The sequence below is a fragment of the Nycticebus coucang genome, chromosome 13 (assembly GCF_027406575.1).
Source record: "Nycticebus coucang isolate mNycCou1 chromosome 13, mNycCou1.pri, whole genome shotgun sequence".
Taxonomy (NCBI): domain Eukaryota; kingdom Metazoa; phylum Chordata; class Mammalia; order Primates; family Lorisidae; genus Nycticebus; species Nycticebus coucang.
In genome coordinates, this window is record NC_069792.1 from 98,797,716 (window position 1) to 98,820,464 (window position 22,749).

Sequence of the window (22,749 nt, forward strand, 5' to 3'; positions counted from 1 at the left end):
GACCTTTCTGTACCATGAAGAAAAGAGCTGGCGTCCAAAGTGCTGACCATCTCTCTCTGCCATACACAGGAGACCCCCAAAACAACCTTCTCAAACTCTCCAAGGACAAGAGAGAGTAATGACAGCAACTCTCGGGCCAACTCCGATTCACTGGTAGCAGGAAAACCGTAACCATTATGAACAATGTCCACCAGCCCGCTATCCTCACAGGCCCTCCCCCAGACTGCTGGGGAGAGCGACTACCGGGGAAGCTCCCTGAGCTCCCCCTAAAGATGTCCCAGGATTGTACAGATATCAGAAAGGAGTCCTCCTGCTGCCCAATCCCTGGGGCAGGGTGCCAGGGTGAACAGACTGAATTTACAGAGCACCCCACTCCAATTTCATCATGGCACGGCTCAGACATGTGGCTCCTAGAACTCAGCTGATCTTCCAGGAATATCAAAAATATCTGTATGAAAGACTCTGTAACTTTTAAAACATAAGTGATTGTAATCAACCTTTGCTCTTCAGCCAGTAGGGACTTTACAAATGTCCTTTCACTTTGATTCTGCCCCTCAGAGCAAAACTGAGGTGCTATAGGAGATGTCCATGCCAGCTTGTGATGGGGAAATGGAGGTTCACAGACATGCCACAGTCTGTCCAGACTGACCCCCACCCCCAACATGTGGCAAACCCAAAACTTGAATTCAGTTTCATCTGACTTCACCAACAGCGCACGATACACCAGGAGGGTAACTGAGAGAGCCCTGACAAAGGCCCCTGCTTTCAGATAAGGATGCAGTTGGAACCTCTGGCTCTGGTCTCTCACCCATCCCCACCTTCTCCCTCAGGCTGCACTGCAGTGAGGGGAGTGACCTCACACCCTGCGCTGAGGTCAGAGGCCAGTGGGGATCCGAGGGTCCTCGTCCCACAGCTGGCTGCATTTCCTGTGTGGAAGGAGAGCCAGCTCAGGAGGTGGGAGGGGACGCGATGGACCAGGGAGGCAGAGACTGCAGAGCACCCAACTGATGGCATCTCACATGGCCTTCCTCCCGCCAGCCTGGCACTGTCCAAACTGCTCCCCACAGGACTTCACAGGGCAGGCATTATCCTCTCATTCTATAAATAAGGAAACTAGAGCTAGAGAGGTTGAGCGACTTGCCGGAGGTTATGAAGCTAACATATAAGACAGCTAAGATGAAACCTCAAGGCTGCCTGATTGGGAAAGGCCTGGGACCAGATGGCCTTTCTGAAAGAACTCCCTGAACTTCTCTGACAAAAGGGTGCCACGCTGGAATGTCCCCTATAACACTCATGCTGAAACTTAATTCCCAAAGTGCAGAGCTAAGAAGTGGGCCTTTGACCAGTGACTGGGTCAGGAGGGCTCTGCCCTCATGAAGAGTCTCCCTGACTATAGACTAATGGGTCATCACTGAGGGAACTGGTAGCTTCTTAAGAAGAGGAAGAGAGACCTGAGCTAGCAGGTGACAACGCTCGGGGCCCTCACCTGGTGATGCTCTGCACGGCCTTAGGGTCCTGCAGAGAGGTCCCACCAGCAAGGAGACCTTGGACATAGACCCTCAATCTGGAACTTCTCAGCCTCTATGTCTATAAGAAATAAATTTCTTTTCTTTATAAATTACCTAGTTTCAGGTATTCTGTTATAAGCAACAGAAAATGGAATAATACAAAGGGGACAAAAAAGAGCAAGAAACAGAAGTGGGGTAACACAGCAGGGTCTGTGCCGGGGCAGCCTCTCCACGCGTGGTGGAAACCCTCACTCCCGGGACCATGGCAGGAGTCAAGGGCATCTCGCATGGAAAATGCCAGGGGAGATGCTCGACAAGCCAAGCTCCCTCCTCTCCTCTGCCCTGTATCTATCCAGTCTCAGAACTCTCATCTTACTTAGGGTTACCTAGAACAGCACCAAGAACCGGCCCTGCTCTCGGAAAGGCGTCCTCTGCAGCCTGTCCTGCCAACTAGAAGAGCAGTGGAATGGAGAGGGCCTTTCTCCCGGCAGCCCAGACTACTGCCCAGACTTCTCCCCAGGGCTCTGCTTGTTGGTGCCCACTGGTCACTCCTCACCTAAGGCCCTAAGCCAGCTTGTAGACCTTGACAGGGGCTGGGGCTACTGACCCCGGGGCAGAAGGAGGGGAGCACACATGCTGCCCACCTACCCACCCCAAGTCACCCTGCTCTTTGCTCTTGGGCCCTAACCCTGTCCTGCCTGTGACCTCCCATTTGCTCATGTTCCCCATGAAAGTCCTGCTTATCTGCCAGATGGAACCTCCTCTGGCTATGGATTAAGTTAGGACCAATTATTGGGGTCTGTTGCAGCCCCATGGCCAGGAGGGTACAGTTATCTGACCCTTTTCAGCTGCCCGAATCTGGTGAAAGCAGCTGACTATGCCCAGGTAATCAGGAGACTGGACATTGCAACCTAGAAAAGTGTCTGGGCGACAGGAAGTCTCCAGAGGACCAAACTATGAAAACCTCTACAGAAACACCAAGCCCCTCCTCCCACTCAGGGTGGGCCAGTGAGGATGCCACAGAAAGAGACCCACCCCCCAAGTATTAAATACACAGCAGTCACAGCTGCCACAGCTACCTGGCCTCCCTGGCTTTCACCTGTGAGAAGCCAGAGGCCAGCAGCGATGAGGCCACCTCTGCAGGGAGCAGGTCTGAAGGGTAAAGAGGGATGATGGGGTCTAAAGAGAAAGGCTTATTCTCTCTTCAAGCTGCCGGGATAATTTCCACGTCTCTCTCATGCAAAAGGGCAGGTGGGTCAAGTTTATTAATTAACTGGATCTTAGATCAAAGAGGAAATACTCATTTAAAATGATCTCTTGGGTAAAGAGGAGGAAAGAGGATATATATGTGTGTAATCATTTATTTGCAGTTGATCCAAAATAGATTATCTAATGAAAGAATTTTCTAGAAATACTGTTTGTTTCTCAGCAAAATATTTTTGAGTTTAGCAGTTTAGCAAGGCACAGACCAGGGTAAAAGCTCCTAGCTGCAAAAGGAAGCAAACATTCAAATGGTCATCCTGAATGTTAGATAACATGGGCTCTTTGGGGTTCCTCAACCTAGTTGAGTTGAGGTTTTTCATACCAACAGTATGAAATGCTCTCAAAGTCCAGTCCTGGTGAGTAGAGTAAAAGCAAGGAAGTAACTTTACTCTGTTCTCTTCTACCATTCAAAACTACTCAAAGTTCCAGAAACATTCCCAGAACACACACCTTGCCAGACAAGGTCACTGGCCATTTTGGAACACGGTCAACTATATAGCAACCAGAAGTCCGGGCGTAGATGGAACGCATGGTGCTGTGCAGCATGGAGCCCTCCCCCGAGGTTAGGCCAACAGGGCTGCCTGGCTCGGGAACGCACACAGCTGCGAGCACAGGCAGTACTCTGGTGTGCTGAGTTCTCCTCTCTCAAAGTTTCCCATGATGACCTTTTTAGCACGCTCCATTTGGGGCATCTAACCACATATCCCTCAAGCACTTGCTTGCACGTTGTCAGAAATGAAGCCTGTTCACCCAGACCGGGTGAGCGGCAGCAGCTACTCACCCCACTGCAGCGGCGCCAGCTGTAGGTGGTCCAGCACCAGCTGGGTCAGGAGTCCTTCCACACTTGCCTCGCCACTGCGTTTCAGAGAGGGGTGAACTTGAGTCAAGGAAAACTCGGACCCTGCTAAGCTTGAGACAGGAGGGGCTCCAGACAGAGACCCCCAGATGGGGAAACTCATACAGATGTGTCTCCCCTCTCCCCAGGTGAGCTACTGACCCACCACGAAGATGTCACCAGAGCATGTACAAACCAGGGCCACATAAACACACCAGCGCTTCTCCCCTCACCCTGACATCTATTAAATTAGGCCAGTATTGTACAAGAAAGGGAAATCCACTGGGATAATTGTAATCCAACAACTATTCTTGCTGTGTGAAATAAAAAAAAAATGAAAGGTTATTTTTTCCTTAATAAAACATGCCAACTGGGATTCACCATTCAATGCACCCACACGTTTCTCCACCCATTATCAGTTTCCTGCTGGTTTCGTGTCTGTCATGTTATACATCTAGATGTAATTACACATATTATTACAAATGGGCTCACTTAAGCGAGTCCATAATCGAGGAAGTCATAGAGTTCCCAGCCAGTATCAGTGGATGAAGAAATTAGGTTTAGAAACCCAGAAAACAAAATTTACTGAGACTAATATTAAACCACCAACGTGGTTCTCAGAACCAGATTTTCTATAAATTTCTGTCCTGTCCCTTTCCTACATACACTAAAGCCACCACCACATTTAACTTGCAATCAAAAGGGAATATTTTGGTTTCTGACATTCTCTAGTGATTGGGAAAGTGGGGAAAACCCCCCACTTTCTTCTTCCTCCAGAAAGTTAATTCCATTGCAGACACATCCAGTGCCTCCAGCAAGCCAGGCACTTAGGTGGGAGGCACTGAGGGTGCAGGCGTGAGTGCTCCAGTTGTGAGGCTCATGTCCTGGTGAAGATGGCAACATGGAAACTGAAAATCACATGTGCCACACTGAGAGACAGTTGAGTGGGGACAAAGGCCTTGAGGGTTGAGGTAGAAGGGATGCAGAAGCTGGAGTGGGGTTGGGGAGCAAGAGGATGGTCAGTGCAGGCTCCTGGGACTCTCTAGCTGGCCCCAGGAGGACTCTAGGCTGAGGACCACCCAGCATAGCGAGCACATTTCCCGGGTCAAACAGGATGAGTGGGCATCCCTGGTGAGCTATCCAGACAAGGGAGCTGCCCAGGCGAGCCAGGCTAGCCTCACCAGGACAGCCACTCACAGAAGCACAGGATGGGGTGTGGGATCCCCTGTCCCCTGGGATGGGCAAGGGATCAAGTCTTCTAAAATACCATGTGCTCTCTCTGGACTCCATACCTCTCAGTACTCTTGTGTTTTTGCTGGAGATGCTTTTCCCTGCCCTCTTCTCCTTCCTGAATCTACTCACCCACTGCATTTGGACTTAGACCTTGCTTCCTTAAAGAAGTCTTCCCTGACCACCTGTTTGTAAGGCTTATTTATATCCTCTTGTAACCTCACTGGATGTGCTGTCTCCCCACAACTTGGCTGCCCCCTAACCTATGAGCTCAATGAGGGTAGAGGCCTGGTTCAGGGCCCTAGAACAGTGTCTGGTTCACAGCAGTTGCTCAACAAATCCTGTTTGGTGCATAAGTGAACCCTAAGAAGACATTCTAGGTAAGTAGTGCAGGGCCAGGCCTCTACCCTTAGTGCAGCTCCCAGGCTGTGAGACACAGCAGATCTCCCCCAGCCTGAGCCCCACAGTCCTGCCCACCGGCTTCTATTTCCACCCATGCTATTTGCTTCATTCCACACCAACCTGAACTTCCAGTTCTTTCCTTCTTCCCTCACTGCCACTCAGCTAAGATTCCAGAGCTTGGAAGCTGTCATGAAGCTCTGGGGTGCTCCAGGGAGGCCCAGCCCCAAGGAATCTGCTCTATGCCCTCTCCTCCCCATAGAACTTGATGCTGGAAGGTCATGTTTGGGAGACTCCACCCAGCTTTAAATTTGGCACCAAGTCTGATGAGCTCTGGTTGGGCTACTCAGAAGCCCGGGTCTCAGTTCTATCCTCTGCAGGGTAGGTGTCGTGAAGAATAGCCAGAAGGCCACTCCTGGCCCACAGTGAGCAGCAATACATGTCACCCACTGTCACTGTAGTCCCATTCTCCTCCTGTCTCCTGACCTCCTCCCTCTCCCAGGGCACATGGAAACTGCTGTTGCCTCAGGAATTTGGCCATCATTTTTGTTGCTTCAAACTCCTTCAGGGATCTTACTCTCCTATAAGCAATTTATCAAAGTGTTTCTTCTCTCTTAAAAGAATTATCCAGATGACATTTTCTCCATCTCATCACACACAGTCTGTGTTTGTGGAACTGATATTGTTATTGATGAATGCTCTTGCAATGTATTTTTAATTATCTTATTTGGTCCTGTGATAATCTTGGAGATTAGATTCATTCATTCACCTCAATCATTCAATGCTTCCTAAAGCAGCTCTGAGCAATCCTTTAGGGGTCCTGGGCTCACGCTGTGACCCAAGCCCTAATAAAGACAGGCTTGTCAGAAGAGCCTGACCGCTAGCAATCACATCCCTAGGTTCATGCCCCAAAGAATTGCAAGCAGAGACTCAGACAGACATCTGATACCCATCTTCACAGCAGCACTCTTCACCACAGCCAAAAGGCAGAGCCTCCTAGGTGTCCTTCTAGGATAAGATGGATAAGAAAAGGTGGGCTCCGTGCCCGCTTCCCAGTGAACTGTGAGAGCTGTCCCCATGGCACCCAGCGGCCCAGTCTCGGTCGTGTCCTGTGATTTGTTTTGTTTTACTTCTGCCCTCATGCAGCAGGCAGCCAGGGAGAAGACTACAGGGAGACCCCAGACACCTCTCTCTGCAGTCCCAGCATTCATCTTTAAAAGGAGGTGATTAGAAGATGGCGACTGCGTAACAGCTTCCCTGCAACTGGGCACCATGAGTCTGGGGAGATAAGACTCCAGGCAACTCTGGCTGGTGGGATCTGCCTATAATCATCCCTTTGAGGACACAGGGAGTCAGTGAGAGACTTCTGGACCCCAAGAGGAAGACAAAAACAGTGGAAAACTGGCAAGTGGTCGCGTGTGTTCAATTGGTCTAATCCCGCTGGCAGCTGTAAGTACAGCAGCTGCGAGATTGCAAACCAGAAAGGCCTTACCTGTGAACCGTTTCGGTGTTTTTGGACTTGGCACTCAGTTGAACTACCTTGGAGAGAGCTTGAGCAGGAGTGCAGAGAACTTTGGGCGTTGTTTAGGGCCCCAGACTGAGCCACGAAGCCGGAGGAGCTAACAGTGTTTGGCTGTGGTCCACAGGGAGCCATTGTGAGAGAACTGCCCCAGCAAGCTCTGCCCTCAGGGTTGCAGAGCAAGGATCAGGTGGGAGCTGGTAACCTAGTGACAGAGTAGCCTACAGGCGGGGACTGAGCCACCTTACAGCCTTAACCTTCAGGGGCAGAGTGAGACCGGTTTTGGCACCAGGGGTAAGTAGATAGCCACTTCAGCAGTGATCCCAGCCACAAGCACTTTCCTGGGAAAGCTTCTGCTTAGCCAAGTTTAGAAGTTTAAAGTGCCTTTTAAGAGGGCTGAAGAGAGATTCAGGGTGTCCACCCTGTGGGGTTTGAGAAATCAGTGGAGGCTTCCAGCATTGTTATCAGCATTGTGATTAACATCTCATACCCCAGAAGACCACCTGTTGCCCAGACAATATTCAACAAGATATATATAGCTTTGTTTTTGGTTGTTTTTGTTGTTGTTTTGTTTTTTAATTTCAACCTTTTCTGTACAGATTTTTTTTCTTTCTTTTCTTTCTCCATTTTTCAAGGTTAAATACAATTTTCCATAGCTACCTTTTTCAATAATTACAACTTCATTTTTGCTAGTGTTTCTACCCCTATTATTGGGTTTTTCACCCAATTTTATCCCGTAAAGTTTTCTGTTTGCTTTTTTTGGTTTGATTTATAGCATTTTTGTCTTTCCTCTCTACTTGGTGGAGGTGGGGTACTGTGTCCGATCAGATTAGCAAAGAGCTGCTGACCTCAAGGGAACCACCGAACCAGGCACTCCCAGAGATTGGGTTTTTTTTTTTTTCTTTTTTTTTTTGTAGAGACAGAGTCTCACTGTACTACCCTCGGGTAGAGTGCCGTGGCGTCACACAGCTCACAGCAACCTCTAACTCGTGGGCCTACGCTATTCTCTTGCCTCAGCCTCCCGAGCAGCTGGGACTACAGGCGCCCGCCACAACGCCCGGCTATTTTTTTGTTGCAGTTTGGCCGGGGCTGGGTTTGAACCCGCCACCCTCGGCATATGGGGCCGGCGCCCTACTCACTGAGCCACAGGTGCCACCCAAGATTGGGGTTTTTTTAAGGTTGTGTCAAAGTACCCTACTGTACACTTATATTGCTCTGTCTCCCTCTTTCTGTGCCTCTCTTCTTTTTGTCAACATTCCCTTTTACCCACTGCCCCTCCAGTAAGATTAGCCTATATCACAAAATCCCAAGACCAGAGATGTTGGCGTGGATGTGGAGAAAAGGGAACACTTCTACACTGCTAGTGAGAATGCAAATTAATACATTCCTTTTGGAAAGATGTTTGGAGAACACTTAGAGATCTAAAAATAGACCTCCATTCAATCCTATAATTCCTCTACTAGGCATATACCCAGAAGACCAAAAATCACATTATAACAAAGATATTTTTACCAGAATGTTTATTGCAGCCCAATTCATAATTGCTAAGTCATGGGAAAAGCCCAAGTGCCCATCGATCCATGAATGGATTAATAAATTGTGGTATATGTACACCATGGAATATTACTCAGCCTTAAAGAAAGATGGAGACTTTACCTCTTTCATGTTTACATGGATGGAGCTGGAACATATTCTTTTTAGTAAAGTATCTCAAGAATGGAAGAAAAAGTATCCAATGTACTCAGCCCTACTATGAAACTAATCTACGGCTTTCACATGAAAGCTATAACCCAGTTATAACCCAAAAATAGAAGGAAGGGAGAAAGGGAGGGGAGGGAGGGGGAAGGTGGGCGGAAGGAGGGTGATTGGTGGGATTACACCTCTGGTGCATCTTACAAGGGTATATGTGAAACTTAGTAAATGTAGAATGTAAATGTCTTAACACAATAACTAAGAAAATGCCAGGAAGGCTATGTTAACCAGTGTGATGAAAATGTGTCAAACAGTCTATAAAACCAGTGTATGGTGCCCCATGATCGCATTAATGTACACAGCTATTATTTAATAAAAAAAAATAAGGAGAAGATGACAATGGTCATCTACCTTTAATGTACTTAAACAGAACAATTTCCAGCCCAGAATTCTATACCCTGCTAAGCTAAGCTTCAAAATTGACGGAGAAATCAAATCATTTACGGATATATAAACATTGAGGAAATTCGCCACAACAAGACCAGCTCTACAGGAAATACTTCAACCTGTTCTACACACTGACCACCACAATGGATCAGCAGCAAAGTAAGAACTCAGAAATTAAAGGACAGAACCTAACCTCCACACTGATGCAAAAGATAAAACTAAACAATGGACTCTCACAAAATAAGATGAATAGAATACTACCACACTTATCAATTATCTCAATAAATGTTAATGGCTTGAATTCCCCACTGAAGAGACATAGATTGGCTGACTGGATTAAAAAACACAAGCCATCCGTTTGCTGTCTGCAAGAAACAAACCTGGCTTCAAAAGACAAATTAAAACTCCGAGTCAAGGGTTGGAAGGCAATTTTTCAGGCAAATGGAATTCAAAAGAAAAGAGGAGTTGCAATCTTATTTTCAGATACATGTGGACTGAAAGCAACTAAAGTCAAAAAAGACAAAGATGGTCACTTTATATTGGTCAAGGGAAAAATACAACAAGAAGACATTTCAATTCTAAATATTTGTGCACCCAATTTAAATGCCCCCAGATTCTTGAAACAGACCTTACTCAGTCTGAGCAATATGACATCCAATAATACCATAATAACAGGGACTTTAACACTCCTCTTACAGAGCTGGACAGATCCTCTAAACAGAAATTAAACAAAGGTATAAGAGATTTAAATGAGACCCTAGAACAACAGTGCTTGATAGACGCATAAAGAACACTCCATCCCAAAGATAAAGAATATACATTCTTCTCATCACCCCATGGAACATTCTCCAAAACTGATCATATCCTGGGACACAAAACAAATATCAACAGAATCAAAAGAATTGAAAATTTACCTTGTATCTTCTCAGACCATAAGGCACTAAAGGTGGAACTCAACTCTAACAAAAACGTTCAACCCCACACAAAGGCATGGAAATTAAACAACCTTCTGTTGAATAATAGACGGGTGCAAGAAGAAATAAAACAGGAAATTATTAACTTCCTTGAGCATAACAACAATGAAGATACAAGCTACCAAAACCTGTGGGATACTGCAAAAGCAGTTTTGAGAGGAAAATTTATTGCTTTAGATGACTACATTTGAAAAACAGAAAGAGAACGCATCAACAAATCATAAGCCATCTTATGGAACTGGAAAAAGAAGAACAATTTAAGCCTAAACCCAGTAGAAGAAAAGAAATATCCAAAATCAAATCAGAGATCAATGAAATTGAAAACAAAACAATCATTCAGAAAATTAATGAAACAAGGAGTTGTTTTTTTGAAAAAATAAATAAAATAGATAAACCATTGGCCAGACTAATGAGAAATAGAAAAGTAAAATCCCTAGTAACCTCAATCAGAAATGATAAAGGGGAAATCACAACTGATGCCACAGAGATACAAGAGATCATCTCTGAATACTACCAGAAACTCTATGCCCAGAAATTTGACAATGTGAAGGAAATGGATCAATATTTGGAATCACACCCTCTCCCTAGACTTAGCCAGGAAGAAATAGAGCTCCTGAACAGACCAATTTCAAGCACTGAGATTAAAGAAACGATAAAAAATCTTCCAACCAAAAAATGCCCTGGTCCAGATGGCTTCACACCAGAATTCTATCAAACCTTCAAGGAAGAGCTTATTCCTGTACTATAGAAATTATTCCAAAAAATTGAGAAAGAAGGAACCTTCCCCAACACGTTCTATGAAGCAAACATCAACCTGATACCAAAACCAGGAAAAGACCCAACCAAAAAGGAGAATTTCAGACCAATTTCACTCATGAATATAGATGCAAAAATTCTCAACAAAATCCTAGCCAATAGATTACAGCTTATCATCAAAAAGTCATACATCATGATCAAGTAGGTTTCATCCCAGGGATGCAAGGCTGGGTTAACATACGCAAGTCCATAAACGTTATCCACCATATTAACAGAGGCAAAAATAAAGATCATATGATCCTCTCAATAGATGCAGAAAAAGCATTTGATAAAATTCAGCATCCTTTTCTAATTAGAACACTTAAGAGTATAGGCATAGGTGACACATTTCTAAAACTGATTGAAGCTATCTATGGCAAACCCACAGCTAATATTTTACTGAATGGAGTAAAACTGAAAGCTTTTCCTCTTAGAGCTGGAACCAGACAAGGTTGTCCTCTGTGCTGGAAGTTCTAGCCAATACAATTAGGCAAGACAAGGAAATAAAGGGAATCCAAATGGGAGCAGAGGTCAAACTCTGCCTCTTTGCTGACGACATGATCTTATACTTAGAGACTCCCAAAGACTCAACCACAAGACTCCTAGAAGTCATCAAAAAATACAGTAATGTTTCAGGATATAAAATGAATGTCCAGAAGTCAGTAGCCTTTGTATATGCCAATAACAGTGAAGATGAAAAGCTAATTAAGGACACAACTCCCGGGCAGCGCCTGTGGCTCAAGGAGTAGGGCGCCGGTCCCATATGCCGGAGGTGGCGGGTTCAAACCCAGCTCCGGCCAAAAAAACCACACACACACACAAAAAAAAGGACACAACTCCCTTCACCATAGTTCCAAAGAAAATGAAATACCTAGGAATATACCTAACGAAGGAAGTGAAGGACCTCTATAAAGAAAATTATGAAATCCTCTGAAAGGAAATAGCAGAGAATATTAACAAATGGAAGAACATACCATGCTCATGGATGGGAAGAATCAACATTGGTAAAATGTCTATACTTCCCAAAGCAATCTACCTATTCAATGCCATTCCTATTAAAATACCAACATCATACTCTCAAGATTTGGAAAACATGATTCTGCATTTTGTATGGAACCAGAACAAACCCCATATAGCTAAGGCAATTCTTAGTAATAAAAATAAAGCTGGAGGCATCACCATACCAGATTTTAGGCTGTACTACAAAGCCATAGTGGTCAAGACAGCATGGTACTGGCACAAAAATAGAGACATAGACACTTGGAATCGAATAGAAAACCAGGAAATGAAACTAACATCTTACAACCTCCTAATCTTTGATAAACCAAACAAGAACACACCTTGGGGGAAAGACTCCCTATTCAATAAATGGTGTTGGGAGAACTGGATATCCACATGTAAAAGACTGAAACTGGACCCACACCTTTCCCCACTCACAAAAATTGATTCAAGATGGATAAAGGACTTAAATTTGAGGTATGAAACAATAAAAATCCTCAAAGAAAGCATAGGAAAAACACTGGAAGATATTGGCTGGGAAAAGACTTGATGAAGAAGACTGCCATGGCAATTGCAACAAAAACAAAAATAAACAAATAGGACTTCATTAAACTGAAAAGCTTCTGTACAGCTAAGGAGACAACAACCAAAGCAAACAGACAACCTACACAATGGGAAAGGATATTTGCATATTTTGAATCAGACAAAAGCTTGATATCTAGGATCTATAGAGAACTCAAATTAATCCACATGAAAAAAGCCAACAATCCCATATATCAATGGGCAAGAGACATGAATAGAACCTTCTCTAAAGAAGACAGACGAATGGCTAACAAACATATGAAAAAATGTTCATTATCCCTATCTATTAGAGAAATGCAAATCAAAACCACCCTGAGATACCATCTAACCCCAACAAGAATGGCCGACATCACAAAATCTCAGAACTGCAGATGCTGGCGTGGATGTAGAGAGAAGGGAACACTTTTACACTGCTGGTGGGACTGCAAACTAGTACAACCTTTCTGGAAGGAAGTATAGAGAAACCTCAAAGCACTCAAGCTAGACCTCCCATTTGATCCTGCAATCCCATTACTGGGCATCTACCCAGAAGGGAAAAAATCCTTTTATCATAAGGACACTTGTACTAGACTGTTTATTGCAGCTCAATTTACAATCGCCAAAATGTGGAAACAGCCTAAATGCCCACCAACCCAGGAATGGATTAACAAGCTGTGGTATATGTATACCATGGAATACTATTCAGCTATTTAAAAAAAATGGAGACGTTACATCCTTCGTATTAACCTGGATGGAAGTGGAAGACATTATTCTTAGTAAAGCATCACGAGAATGGAGAAGCATGAATCCTATGTACTCAATTTTGATATGAGGACAATTAAGGTCATGGTGGGGTAGGGGGAAGGGGAGAGCAGAGAGAAAAAAGGAGGGAGGGGTGGGGAAAAGAAGAGCAGAGAGAGGGAAGGAGGGAGCGGGGTGGGGCCTTGGTGTGTGCCACACCTTCTGGGGGCAAGACACTATTGCAAGAGGGACTTTATCTAAAAAATGCAATCAGTGTAACCTGGCTTATTGTACCCTCAATGAATCCCCAACAATAAAAAAATATTAAATTAAAAAAAAAAGAATATGTGGGCTTTCTGTACTAGGGAATATCATCAGCTTCAAAAGGAAGGAGATTCTGACATGCACTACAACATAAATGGTCCTTGAAGGCTTCATGCTGAAAGGAACAAGCCAGTCAAAGAGGGACAACTCCTGTGTGTGCCCACTCTCACACAGTCCCCAGAAGAGTCAGCTCTGTGGAGACAGGAAGCAGAATGGTGGGGTCAGTGGCTGGGGAGAGGGTGTGGGGAGTCAGTAGTCTGATGGGGACAAATCTCAGGTTGGGACAGTGAGGAAGTTCTGGACATAGATGGTGGTGATGGTTTCATAAGAATGTGAAAGTAGTTAACACCACTGAACTGCACACTTAAATATGGTCAAGATGGTACTTTCTCTCTCAAGGAGCCAGGGCAGGTAGAAAGCAGCAGGTGCTGTGGACACTTGAGTTATTTGGGACCTCAGGCATGACCTCTGAGCTCCAGGCCCCCCACAGGCACCTGGGGCAGGAAACACACCACACCAGTGAGACTATTAGAGGTTCCAGGCAATTTGTTTTCATTTAGGTTTCTAGGAGGCCCCACACTGGCTCAGAGGCTCAGGGGTGCTGTGCTGCTGGTCAGTGCCGACCCAGGATGAGGCTGCAAGTCCCTGCACACACACTTGCCAGACTTGGGGTGGGTCAGCTCTCCTGAGTCAGTCTCCCTGAGTCCCGCCCTGCCAGCAGCCTAGCTCAGTGTCACACTGCTATTGTACACTCCCCAGTGTGACATCTCAGAGTCTACCCCCAGTGGAAAGGCCATCCTCTGAAGAGGCTAGTGAGGACTAGAGTGCAGGGACTATGTAGTGGGCAGAAGTAGGGCTGCCGCCTCCTCTCTCTCCCTGTGCAGCCATTATGGGACAGAGCCACTTTGTCGTTCATAAAGAAGACATCAGATCTCCCCTTCCTTAGCTCATGAGGTGCTCAAATCTCTGTGAGGTGTGCCATGATCCACTCTCATCAAAGGCAGAGGGAGGGTGGTAAATCTCCTGGCTCTGGTGTGGGCACTCAGCTGTCATCTCATGGCCCATATGACTCACAGCACCCACATGCACAAAGTGCTGACCCTTCTCAGTGAAGAAGACGCTCCCAGGGAGGCAGTCTCAGAGTCATTTGACTGGGCCTCACTGAGCAGGAACAGGGAAGGAAAGTGATGTTGGGATGGTCCTGAAACATGGTGAGCACAGTCCAATGGGACACACTCCCTCCAACCAGGGGGACTGGACAGCTGGCACTCACGAGAGGAGAGTCCTGCCAAGCTCTTGTGACTCCCACACCTTCAAGGAGGGAAAGGCAAGAACACACCTGCCAGGCTGGCAAAACCCAGAAGTTCAAATGTGTCCTTATCAGTATAGGCAGGTTCACACTTTGCTGTAATTTTTTTGTAGCTGGAAAGAGGAGATTCTCCATAAAATGATTAAGCAGAGTTTTCCAAGATACATAGTAAGTGAAAAAAGCAAGATGCAAGAGAGCATATACCTTTTCTATTAAAAAGAAGAAAAGGAAAAAATATAAGACTTTTGGCATTTCACTTATAATTTCAGAAAGAAATTCATGAAAGTTTATTCAAGGAATGAATGAATGAAAGTGGGAGCTCTGGTGGTAGGAATTGGGCAAATGAGAATATCTATGTTTTTTTTTTAATTTTGAACTGCATGTACCTACTTAAAATAATATTAAAATTATTTTAGAAAAAATACAATATAAAGTACCCTTGACAACATCAGGAGTAAAACTCAGCTCTGAGAGTCGGCCATAAAGCAGGGACAGGGCATAGCCAAGCTCGAGGGAGCCCCAGCCAGTCAGAAAGAAGTGCACTCAGGGATGCAAATTATTGATACATTTGGGTTTAAAACGCACATTTTTATGTTTCTGCTTTCTTCCATTATTCTCTCTAGGGTTTATTTTCCCTTGAATGAAATTAAGACCTCAAACCATGGCACAGTATTATCTTATTAAAACGCTCAAGTCAGGCTAGCAAGGTGGAGAGCACCCCGGTGCCCACAGAAGAGCAGCCGTGTGTAGCAGACCTGGCCAGGCTGCAGAGTTCTAGAACAATTAGTCAGAGGAACAAGTTAGGCTGTGAGTCATCAACAAGTTGCCAAATGGCACTGGGGCTTTGGAAACCATTCCAACAGCATATTTCTATATTAATTTGCTTTCGGACGTGAGCCGTAAAATTATATAGCTGAGCTTATAAAGCTAATTACCTGCATGCACATCCTCCTTCCTTTCAGCACCATAAGCCACCGAGACAGCCTCGCATCTGAGCCACAGCATGGGGCGGCATAGCTGCCCAGTCGGTCAGCCTCGTCATGGCCCCCACTGTAACAGGATAACAGCAGTGCCAGTGTGGGGGATACTATTTCTTAAATGCACAGACTCTGGCATTCAGCGCAGCTCCTCCTGCCCATCACTGCCACCAGAGAGCACATCTCCAAGGTGTGCGTCATGACAGGGGCCTGTGGTCAGTGTTCAACCGGTATCTTCTCATTTTTTTCACATTAAGACTTCAGGACATGATAGGCATGAGATAGATACTGCTATTTCCATTTCAAATGTTAAAAATAAAACAAACTCAGGCCCAGGGAGGGGATAAGAAAGCTAACACTGCTAGGAAGTGGCTTGGTCCAGACGTGACCCCAGGCAGGCTGACCCAGGCAACCACACTCTGAAACCCAAGTTAGGACTCTACAGATACACTGTATTGATTCCTCACAGTAAACCTGGAAACCAGGAATCACCCTGCTGCTCATGAGCCTGGGGCACGCCAGGCCCCTGCATCTGGCCAGAAGCCAGTCAGCATCCAAACTGGCCTGACCAGTCCTCCCAGCCCAGAGGGAAGCTCTGCTGGAAGCTCTCCGTGGTGCTGAACAGGCTGCCTCCACAGAAGGCTTTTAGTCACTCGGGGACACAGCCATCCATTTCTAAATCGCCAACAGGTTCTTCTTACTGCAGCTCTGTCCATCTCCTAGGAGACAGAGATGACGACCTTGGCAGGAGGAGGACTGTGAAGTTACTGTTGGTGCCAACCCAGGCTCCACAAACGTCCTCTAAGACACAGCCCTTGTTCAACGCCTGCTACCCCTGCACACCTGAAGTCCCACACACATCAGCCAGCCCACATTCTCTTTGCTGGTGCTGGCCACAGGTGGCTTCTAATGCCCTGGTAGGGACACTGAGGGTCCTCTCAAGATGCCCTTTGAGCTTGCTGCTTTCTGCCTCAGAGACACTGCTGAGTTACCTGAAGTTCACTAAAGTTTGATCACACTTCCTGCTGGTCTCAAGCCCTTGGGGACAGTTAGCCAGGAGGCCCAGGGTCCAGGGCTGGCTCTTGCTCAGCAGAATCTTTCTCTGCCATCGCTGGCTCAGACCAGCACGGTCAGTGAGCAGGCAGCCCCACCCCCCAACTGCTGGCCGCCTGGCTTTCTTGTGAGAATGTATTAACCATAGAACAGAAAAAAACGAAACCCAAAAAAGAAAGAAGCATTGGGGGAGTGAGAGATAGTGTCCCTGGTCACCAGCACCCTGTCCAGCACATGGTAGCGATTTGTGAGGCACCGCATGCTTTCACACACACATGTGCACTGGCCATGGGCTGTGCTGTCACTGCCCTGGCACCTCTGCTTTGCTTTCCCTCTGGCCAAGCACTCCGAGCCTCATTTTCCTAGTGGACACCTTCACATCTTCTAGAGCTTGAACGTCACCTTGGAAGGCCACCTGTCCTGCCCCCTGCTGTCACCACCACACCCTGCACAGCGCTCACCCAGCATCTGCCACGTGGCGGAGCACTTGTGTCCACACACCTCCTCCCTCTGAATGCTGTGACTCACAGCAAAGTTGTCACCAACACCTCCTGTGCACACCACGGTAGATGCTGGGGATAAAAAGATCAAGATGGGATGTTGCCTACTTCGAGGAAGCCCAGGTGCTTCTGCAAGATTACATCTCACTTATCAGTCATTCCTCATTATTTATTACATTTAATTGATGAATCAGTATTTGTACACAGTCTTTCTGTTTACAAATATTTTTACTCACACCGCCTCAGTTAATCTACCTATCTTGGGAACCATGAACATTCACTTGCAAATCTTTGAAAAATATGGCCAGATGCAAAGAAAATGCGGAAGGTTAATAAACAACTTCCCTGTCGTTTTCTGACAGGCCGTTAGGAATAAAATATTTGGTAATGTGCTATATTCAAAGACTGTGTGAAAGCATCAGGGACCTTCTGAGATCCTGTCTATACATTTATTCACTAAAGTTTACTATAACTCAGTTTGACATGTGAGAAATAAATGAGCAAGCCGGGCATTGTGGTGGGTGCCTGAGGTCCCAACTACTCAGGAGGCTGAGGCAAGAAGATTGCTCAAGCCCAGAAGTTTGAGGTTGCTATGAGCTACGACACCATGGCACTCTACTTAGGGTGACAAAGTGAGACTCTGTCTCAAAAAAAAGGTAAGAAATGACCAATCAACTCTTCCCTTGGGGGATATGAGGCCCAGCAGGGATTTTTAAGGTCCTCCTCTGACCCTATAGACCTGAGGTGGGTTAGCCTCACCTCCCAAAGGAGAAATGAGCACCATTCTCAGAAAGTCTGGTTATATCCAAAGACCACTGAGCAGAAGCTGGAAACCCATCAGCTTTCTGGGCTTTGGGACCCAAGTGCTCTCAGGTGGTGGCCTCTCTGCCCACCTGCCAGGAAAACGGGCTGTCTGCACATCCCGTGCCAGCTTGGGAGTGAGCAGGGTGCAGGGGCTCAGCACGGCCCTGCTCAGATCAAGCAAATCAGCAAATTGTCCACCTAGAAACCACACTCATGGAAAGACCGCTTTAAGTTACTAATGAGGCTCTTGATCATGACTTTGTTTTCTAATTTACGTCACAAACTTCTGGAACACTGCTCCTGCTGTTCCCATCTCCTGAGTGCTCCAGCACCTCAGCTGAGCTCCCTGGCATCAGAGACGCGCTGCACAGAAAACACCGTGTGGCAGGATGGGCTGCCTAGGGGAGAGGCCGGAAAGTCTTTCCCAGGTGAGCACGCCCCAAGTGCAGGTGAAACGACAGAGCTCTGTGTGAGGAGTGGGCACTGATCAGTGGTATAACCAAGACACACTGTCGCCTCTACAGGTTTCCTCTAACAGGTAGAATAACTTGATAGCTGTGGCAGAGGCCGGAGGCCCTGCTATTCCTGGATGGAACTAGGGGCTCAGCCCCGAGGCAGACAGCTGCATGTGAGCCCAGCTTTGCTACTATGGTCTGGGTGACCCGGAGCAAGTGAATTAATCTCTCCATGCCTCTGTTTTCTTATCTGTGGATCATGAATAAAAGCCACTTCTGACAGTTGTAAAAATCAAGTGAATAAATCTATGTAAATTGCTCAGAATGGTACCTGGCATCTAGTAAGTACCATATGGGCGTTAGCTGTTACTTCAATTCTGTGATTTTGTGATTCTATTATATAAGATACAAATGTCCACAATAATTATCACACTAAAAACACACAGAAAGTGTGTGGTTCCCAACAGCAATGATCACACAAATATAAACCGTATCAACCATAGTGTGTATTCCAGGTGAGCACACACACAGATCTGAAATGGTGCTGGGCTGCAGGGGACATGCCCCTCCTCACCCTCGTGAGCCAGCCAAATCTGAAATCTTGGCTCCCCACATGCCACTCCCTGATTCCTTTCAAAGTAATTTCAAGGTGCGCGCAGCCACCAGATCTGGACTTGGGAGAGACAGCAATCAAATCTGTGCTTCTCCCACCTCAACCCCCCACCCACCAAGGCCACACAGCCAGGCAGTGTGACAGCCTTACTGGCCAGGTACGAGCTTTCCTTTTGGCTGGCAAAGTTTCCCTGCTAGAAGAGATTAAAGGCCTCTGAACTACATTATTACAAACGGCTATAAAAGTCAAATTCCCTCAAGGCAGATACAAAATGCAACCCCGAATTTTACTAAAGATGATCAAGGAATCAGCTGTACTGATGACAGAAGCCATTTGTATTAAAATTCATTTAGATAAAACTATTTCTCCAAATGTGACTTTAGAAAAACACAGTGTACTGCGTTTAAAAGAGTCTTATTTATAGGTTTGTTATTTTTTTTTTCAGATGAGAAGGCAGAGCTCCACTGAGAAGCATCCTGCAGAATAGACTAGAAGCCAATCAGACAGGCTGAAGGGTACGAGCAGTGCAGCCCCTGCCTCTGTCATAAAAGGGAGGAGAGGTAAGTTAAAGGCAGCTTTTCCTTAGTGAGAAGGAAGTGGTCTTACAAATTGAGAACCAAGCCCAGGTGAGCTGTATCGCAGGTGGGGCATCCTGATCATGGTTACTGAGGGCACTGTGCCTAAAATCCTTATAGGGTTACACTTGTGAAATCCCAAATAAAAAGTGAGCCAAAGGTCTCAGCCACTGCTGAGACTCTTCAAGTTTTATGGGTTGATGTCTGTGAGACAGGCACAGACACCACTGACAGCCTGGGATGAGACCTGTCCAAGGGCTCCTCTCCCTGGAGGAGCTGCCCCTGCACTCTGAGGCCACACCCAAATTCCAAGTCATGTATGTGTATTTGACCTTTGCCTCTCACTAAGATGTTATACCTCCCATCTGAGGCACAGATTCCTAGGTATCTACAGCTTCTGCTTCTCTCAACATAGCCAAACTGGTTAAAAATACTTCCCAAACTGAACACGGGAGGCAGATGCTTATCAGACCTCCTGGAAAAGGCTGCCTAGATAGTCCAGGTCATCAGCCATGGGGGTCACCAACCAGGTTGGATGCTGGTATGCCACCAGCGCTCATGTCTACCCTTGAAATGCTCAAAACAAAGAAAATCAGATGGGGAGATGACCCCACACTTGCTCAGAGCTTATCTCTCCCATTACAGCCATAGACAGTCTATGCGAGGCTGCCTCTGGCAAAGGAGCAAATTTTAGCTCAGGTTCATCCTGCTACTTGCAAACTCCCTTCATATATTCATCACAGCAGCCAGCACAGCACAACTAAGCTGGTCACCACACACAGCACAACTAAGCTGGTCACCACCTGCCACATTACTGGCATGGAAACTATTCATTCAACAAACAGTTTAATGCCTAAGTGATGGGGATCATGTTCAGTACTGGGGACAGGAAAGAGAATACAAGCTCTTGGCGCTGGGTCTACATCTGTTTGTGTGTACCACGGTGCCTCTGGGTGCTCAGCACAGGGCAGGTCCTCAATAGCTCGCTGCTGAGAGGATGGGATTCCTCCTCACCTCAAGGCCAGGCCAAAGAGGCACCTTCAGAAAAAAACTAACTTTCTGCCCTCCCTAAAGACTATAACAAACAGGACTGAGGCCCAGGGTGCTTTGCTGCAGGAACCCACAGGAAAGGGCACTGGGCATGATGGGCAGGAGGCCGGTAGACAGAAGACTCCTCAGAGAAAGGCCCACGTTGGGGATGGGGTGGGCTTGAGGAAGAGCCCTGCCCAAGGTCAGGCCGCAGAGCAGTCTGAGGTCTCCAGTAAGAAATGGAGGTGTCGCCTTTGCTGACACCTTCCAGGGTTAAAGGCTATGGTCATACCTTGCAAATGTGACCTCAGATGATGTAGTCAATGGTAAAGTAATACAAACTTGGAGATCCTGACTATCCCACCAGCTGTGCAGTCTCGGGTGAGTTACTGAATTTACAAAGCTTGCTTATTTTTCAAAGGTATAGATACTGCCTGTTCTGCAGGTTTGGGTAAGTGAAATGCTAGTTTACAGCTTGGTGCCCTAATGGCTACTCTGCAGCAGGCTTCCTCTCCTTGCCCGGACAGAGGAGGACACAGACCCTATAGGTCAAACAGCAGGGCCAGCCTGCTGACCCCAGGGCTCCGGGCCCCACAACACAGCATCTTTAGTCCTGTACCAAAGTCAGATAGAGAAGATTTCTGGATCACGTGCTGAAGGCTATTATCTGCTATTAACAGTGTTCACAAAGCATTGGCTATATTAAGGTTTTCCAAGTTCAGTAAAAATTGTCCAATATTGGTAACTGGAGGATAAGAAAAAGGTTAAAAGGAGAGAATACCAAGGAGCTGAAAGTGAGGGGCTGTTTTATCCCAACAGCATCCATGTACATCAAATAAGCCCAGCTCCCTAGGGCCAGATGCCGCTGGTGCCAGGCAGAGATACCTCCACCCCCAGGGAAACTGCACAGACTTACAAACAAGCATGTTCTCATCAAGAAAGCAAGCTCTGGGTGAAAAATTCCTTTTAAAAGCCCCCAGGCTAATGTGGGCAATATGGACTATGTGACGCAGATGCAGGAGAAAGAGCTTAATACACAGAGCAGGAGTCCTCCACGAGAACTCCAGTCCTGGGGCAGAGACGTGCAGGCCTCCAGGCACATCAGTGGCAGTGAGAGGCACAGGAGAGAGCCCCAGCTGCACACAAGGCATGGGCCACGCACACACTTCTCGCCAGCACCTTGGAGGTGGGCGCCACCCCATCCCCACTTGATGGTGAGAACAGAGAAGCAAAGCAAGAAGTCCATGGCTGAAGTCACACCGGGAAGGAAGTGGTGGGAGGATGGCGGGAACCCGCCATGTCCCACTGCCGGGTTGGGCTCCTATGCCTGTGGGACATGCTGCCCAGCCTCTTGCAGGACACACGGGGTGTAGGGAGGACAACACAACAAGCAGCCAACACACAGTCGTCAATAAGAAGTCATGATGACAATGACAATGACGAACGGGGCTACCAACAGAGATCTCTTTAAAAAAGAAAGTGATATCTAATACATTAGCTCATCTGGACAGGCTCAGTGCCAAGGAGTGTAAATTCTACCCCAGAATGAGGGAATCCCAGGGCTGAATATACCATTAAGGTTCCCAGGGCTCCCCATCACTTGGATGATTACCTGGCCTGGGCCTCCAGCTCCGCTGAAGTCACCCTGCCCCTTCCAGGGATGGGGCCCTCATGGCCTCTCTGGGCAGCCTATGGAATGCAACCCTGGGAACACCATGCTTGCTACACTTGGCTTCTTCCTAGGGGTGTGATCCTAAGGTTCTTCACCTTAAGCTCTCTGGTCTCACACTCCTTGTGACGGACCCTGCTGCCTCCATCACAAAGCAGGTGTGAGGCTCGGGGGAAGAGGCCTGAAGTAGTGAGGAGCTGGTCAGCACAGCTGGGGATGCTCAGAGGCCACACTCTATGCAGGAGGCCCCTGGGAGTGCCCACTGAGTGTAGCTCTTTGTCTTCACCCAAAGAAAGGGCATTGGTGCTTCCCCCAAACCAGAACTCTGCAGGCCCTCGGTGAGGAGCACCCCCTGCACTGAATTACTGTGGCACGTGGCTGTCTTCCACTTCTTTCCCAGGGCACCCTGTTAAGTCCCCCATGGTCCCTGGCTTAGACTGTGTGCATAGCGAGCGTCTCCTCCCCTGCTCAACCTCTC

The 22,749-nt window shown here is 46.9% G+C and overlaps 1 protein-coding gene across 7 annotated transcripts in view; it reads right to left on the reverse strand.

Moving 5' to 3' along the window:
* Positions 1-22,749, reverse strand: part of TRAPPC9 (trafficking protein particle complex subunit 9) — a 701,153-nt gene that overhangs the window by 138,633 nt on the left and 539,771 nt on the right. For all 7 annotated transcript variants that reach the window (XM_053558761.1, XM_053558762.1, XM_053558766.1 and 4 more), the window contains one exon: positions 3,553-3,643. In XM_053558761.1, coding sequence (XP_053414736.1) covers positions 3,553-3,643 — 91 coding nt within the window. The remainder of the gene's footprint in view (positions 1-3,552; positions 3,644-22,749) is intronic.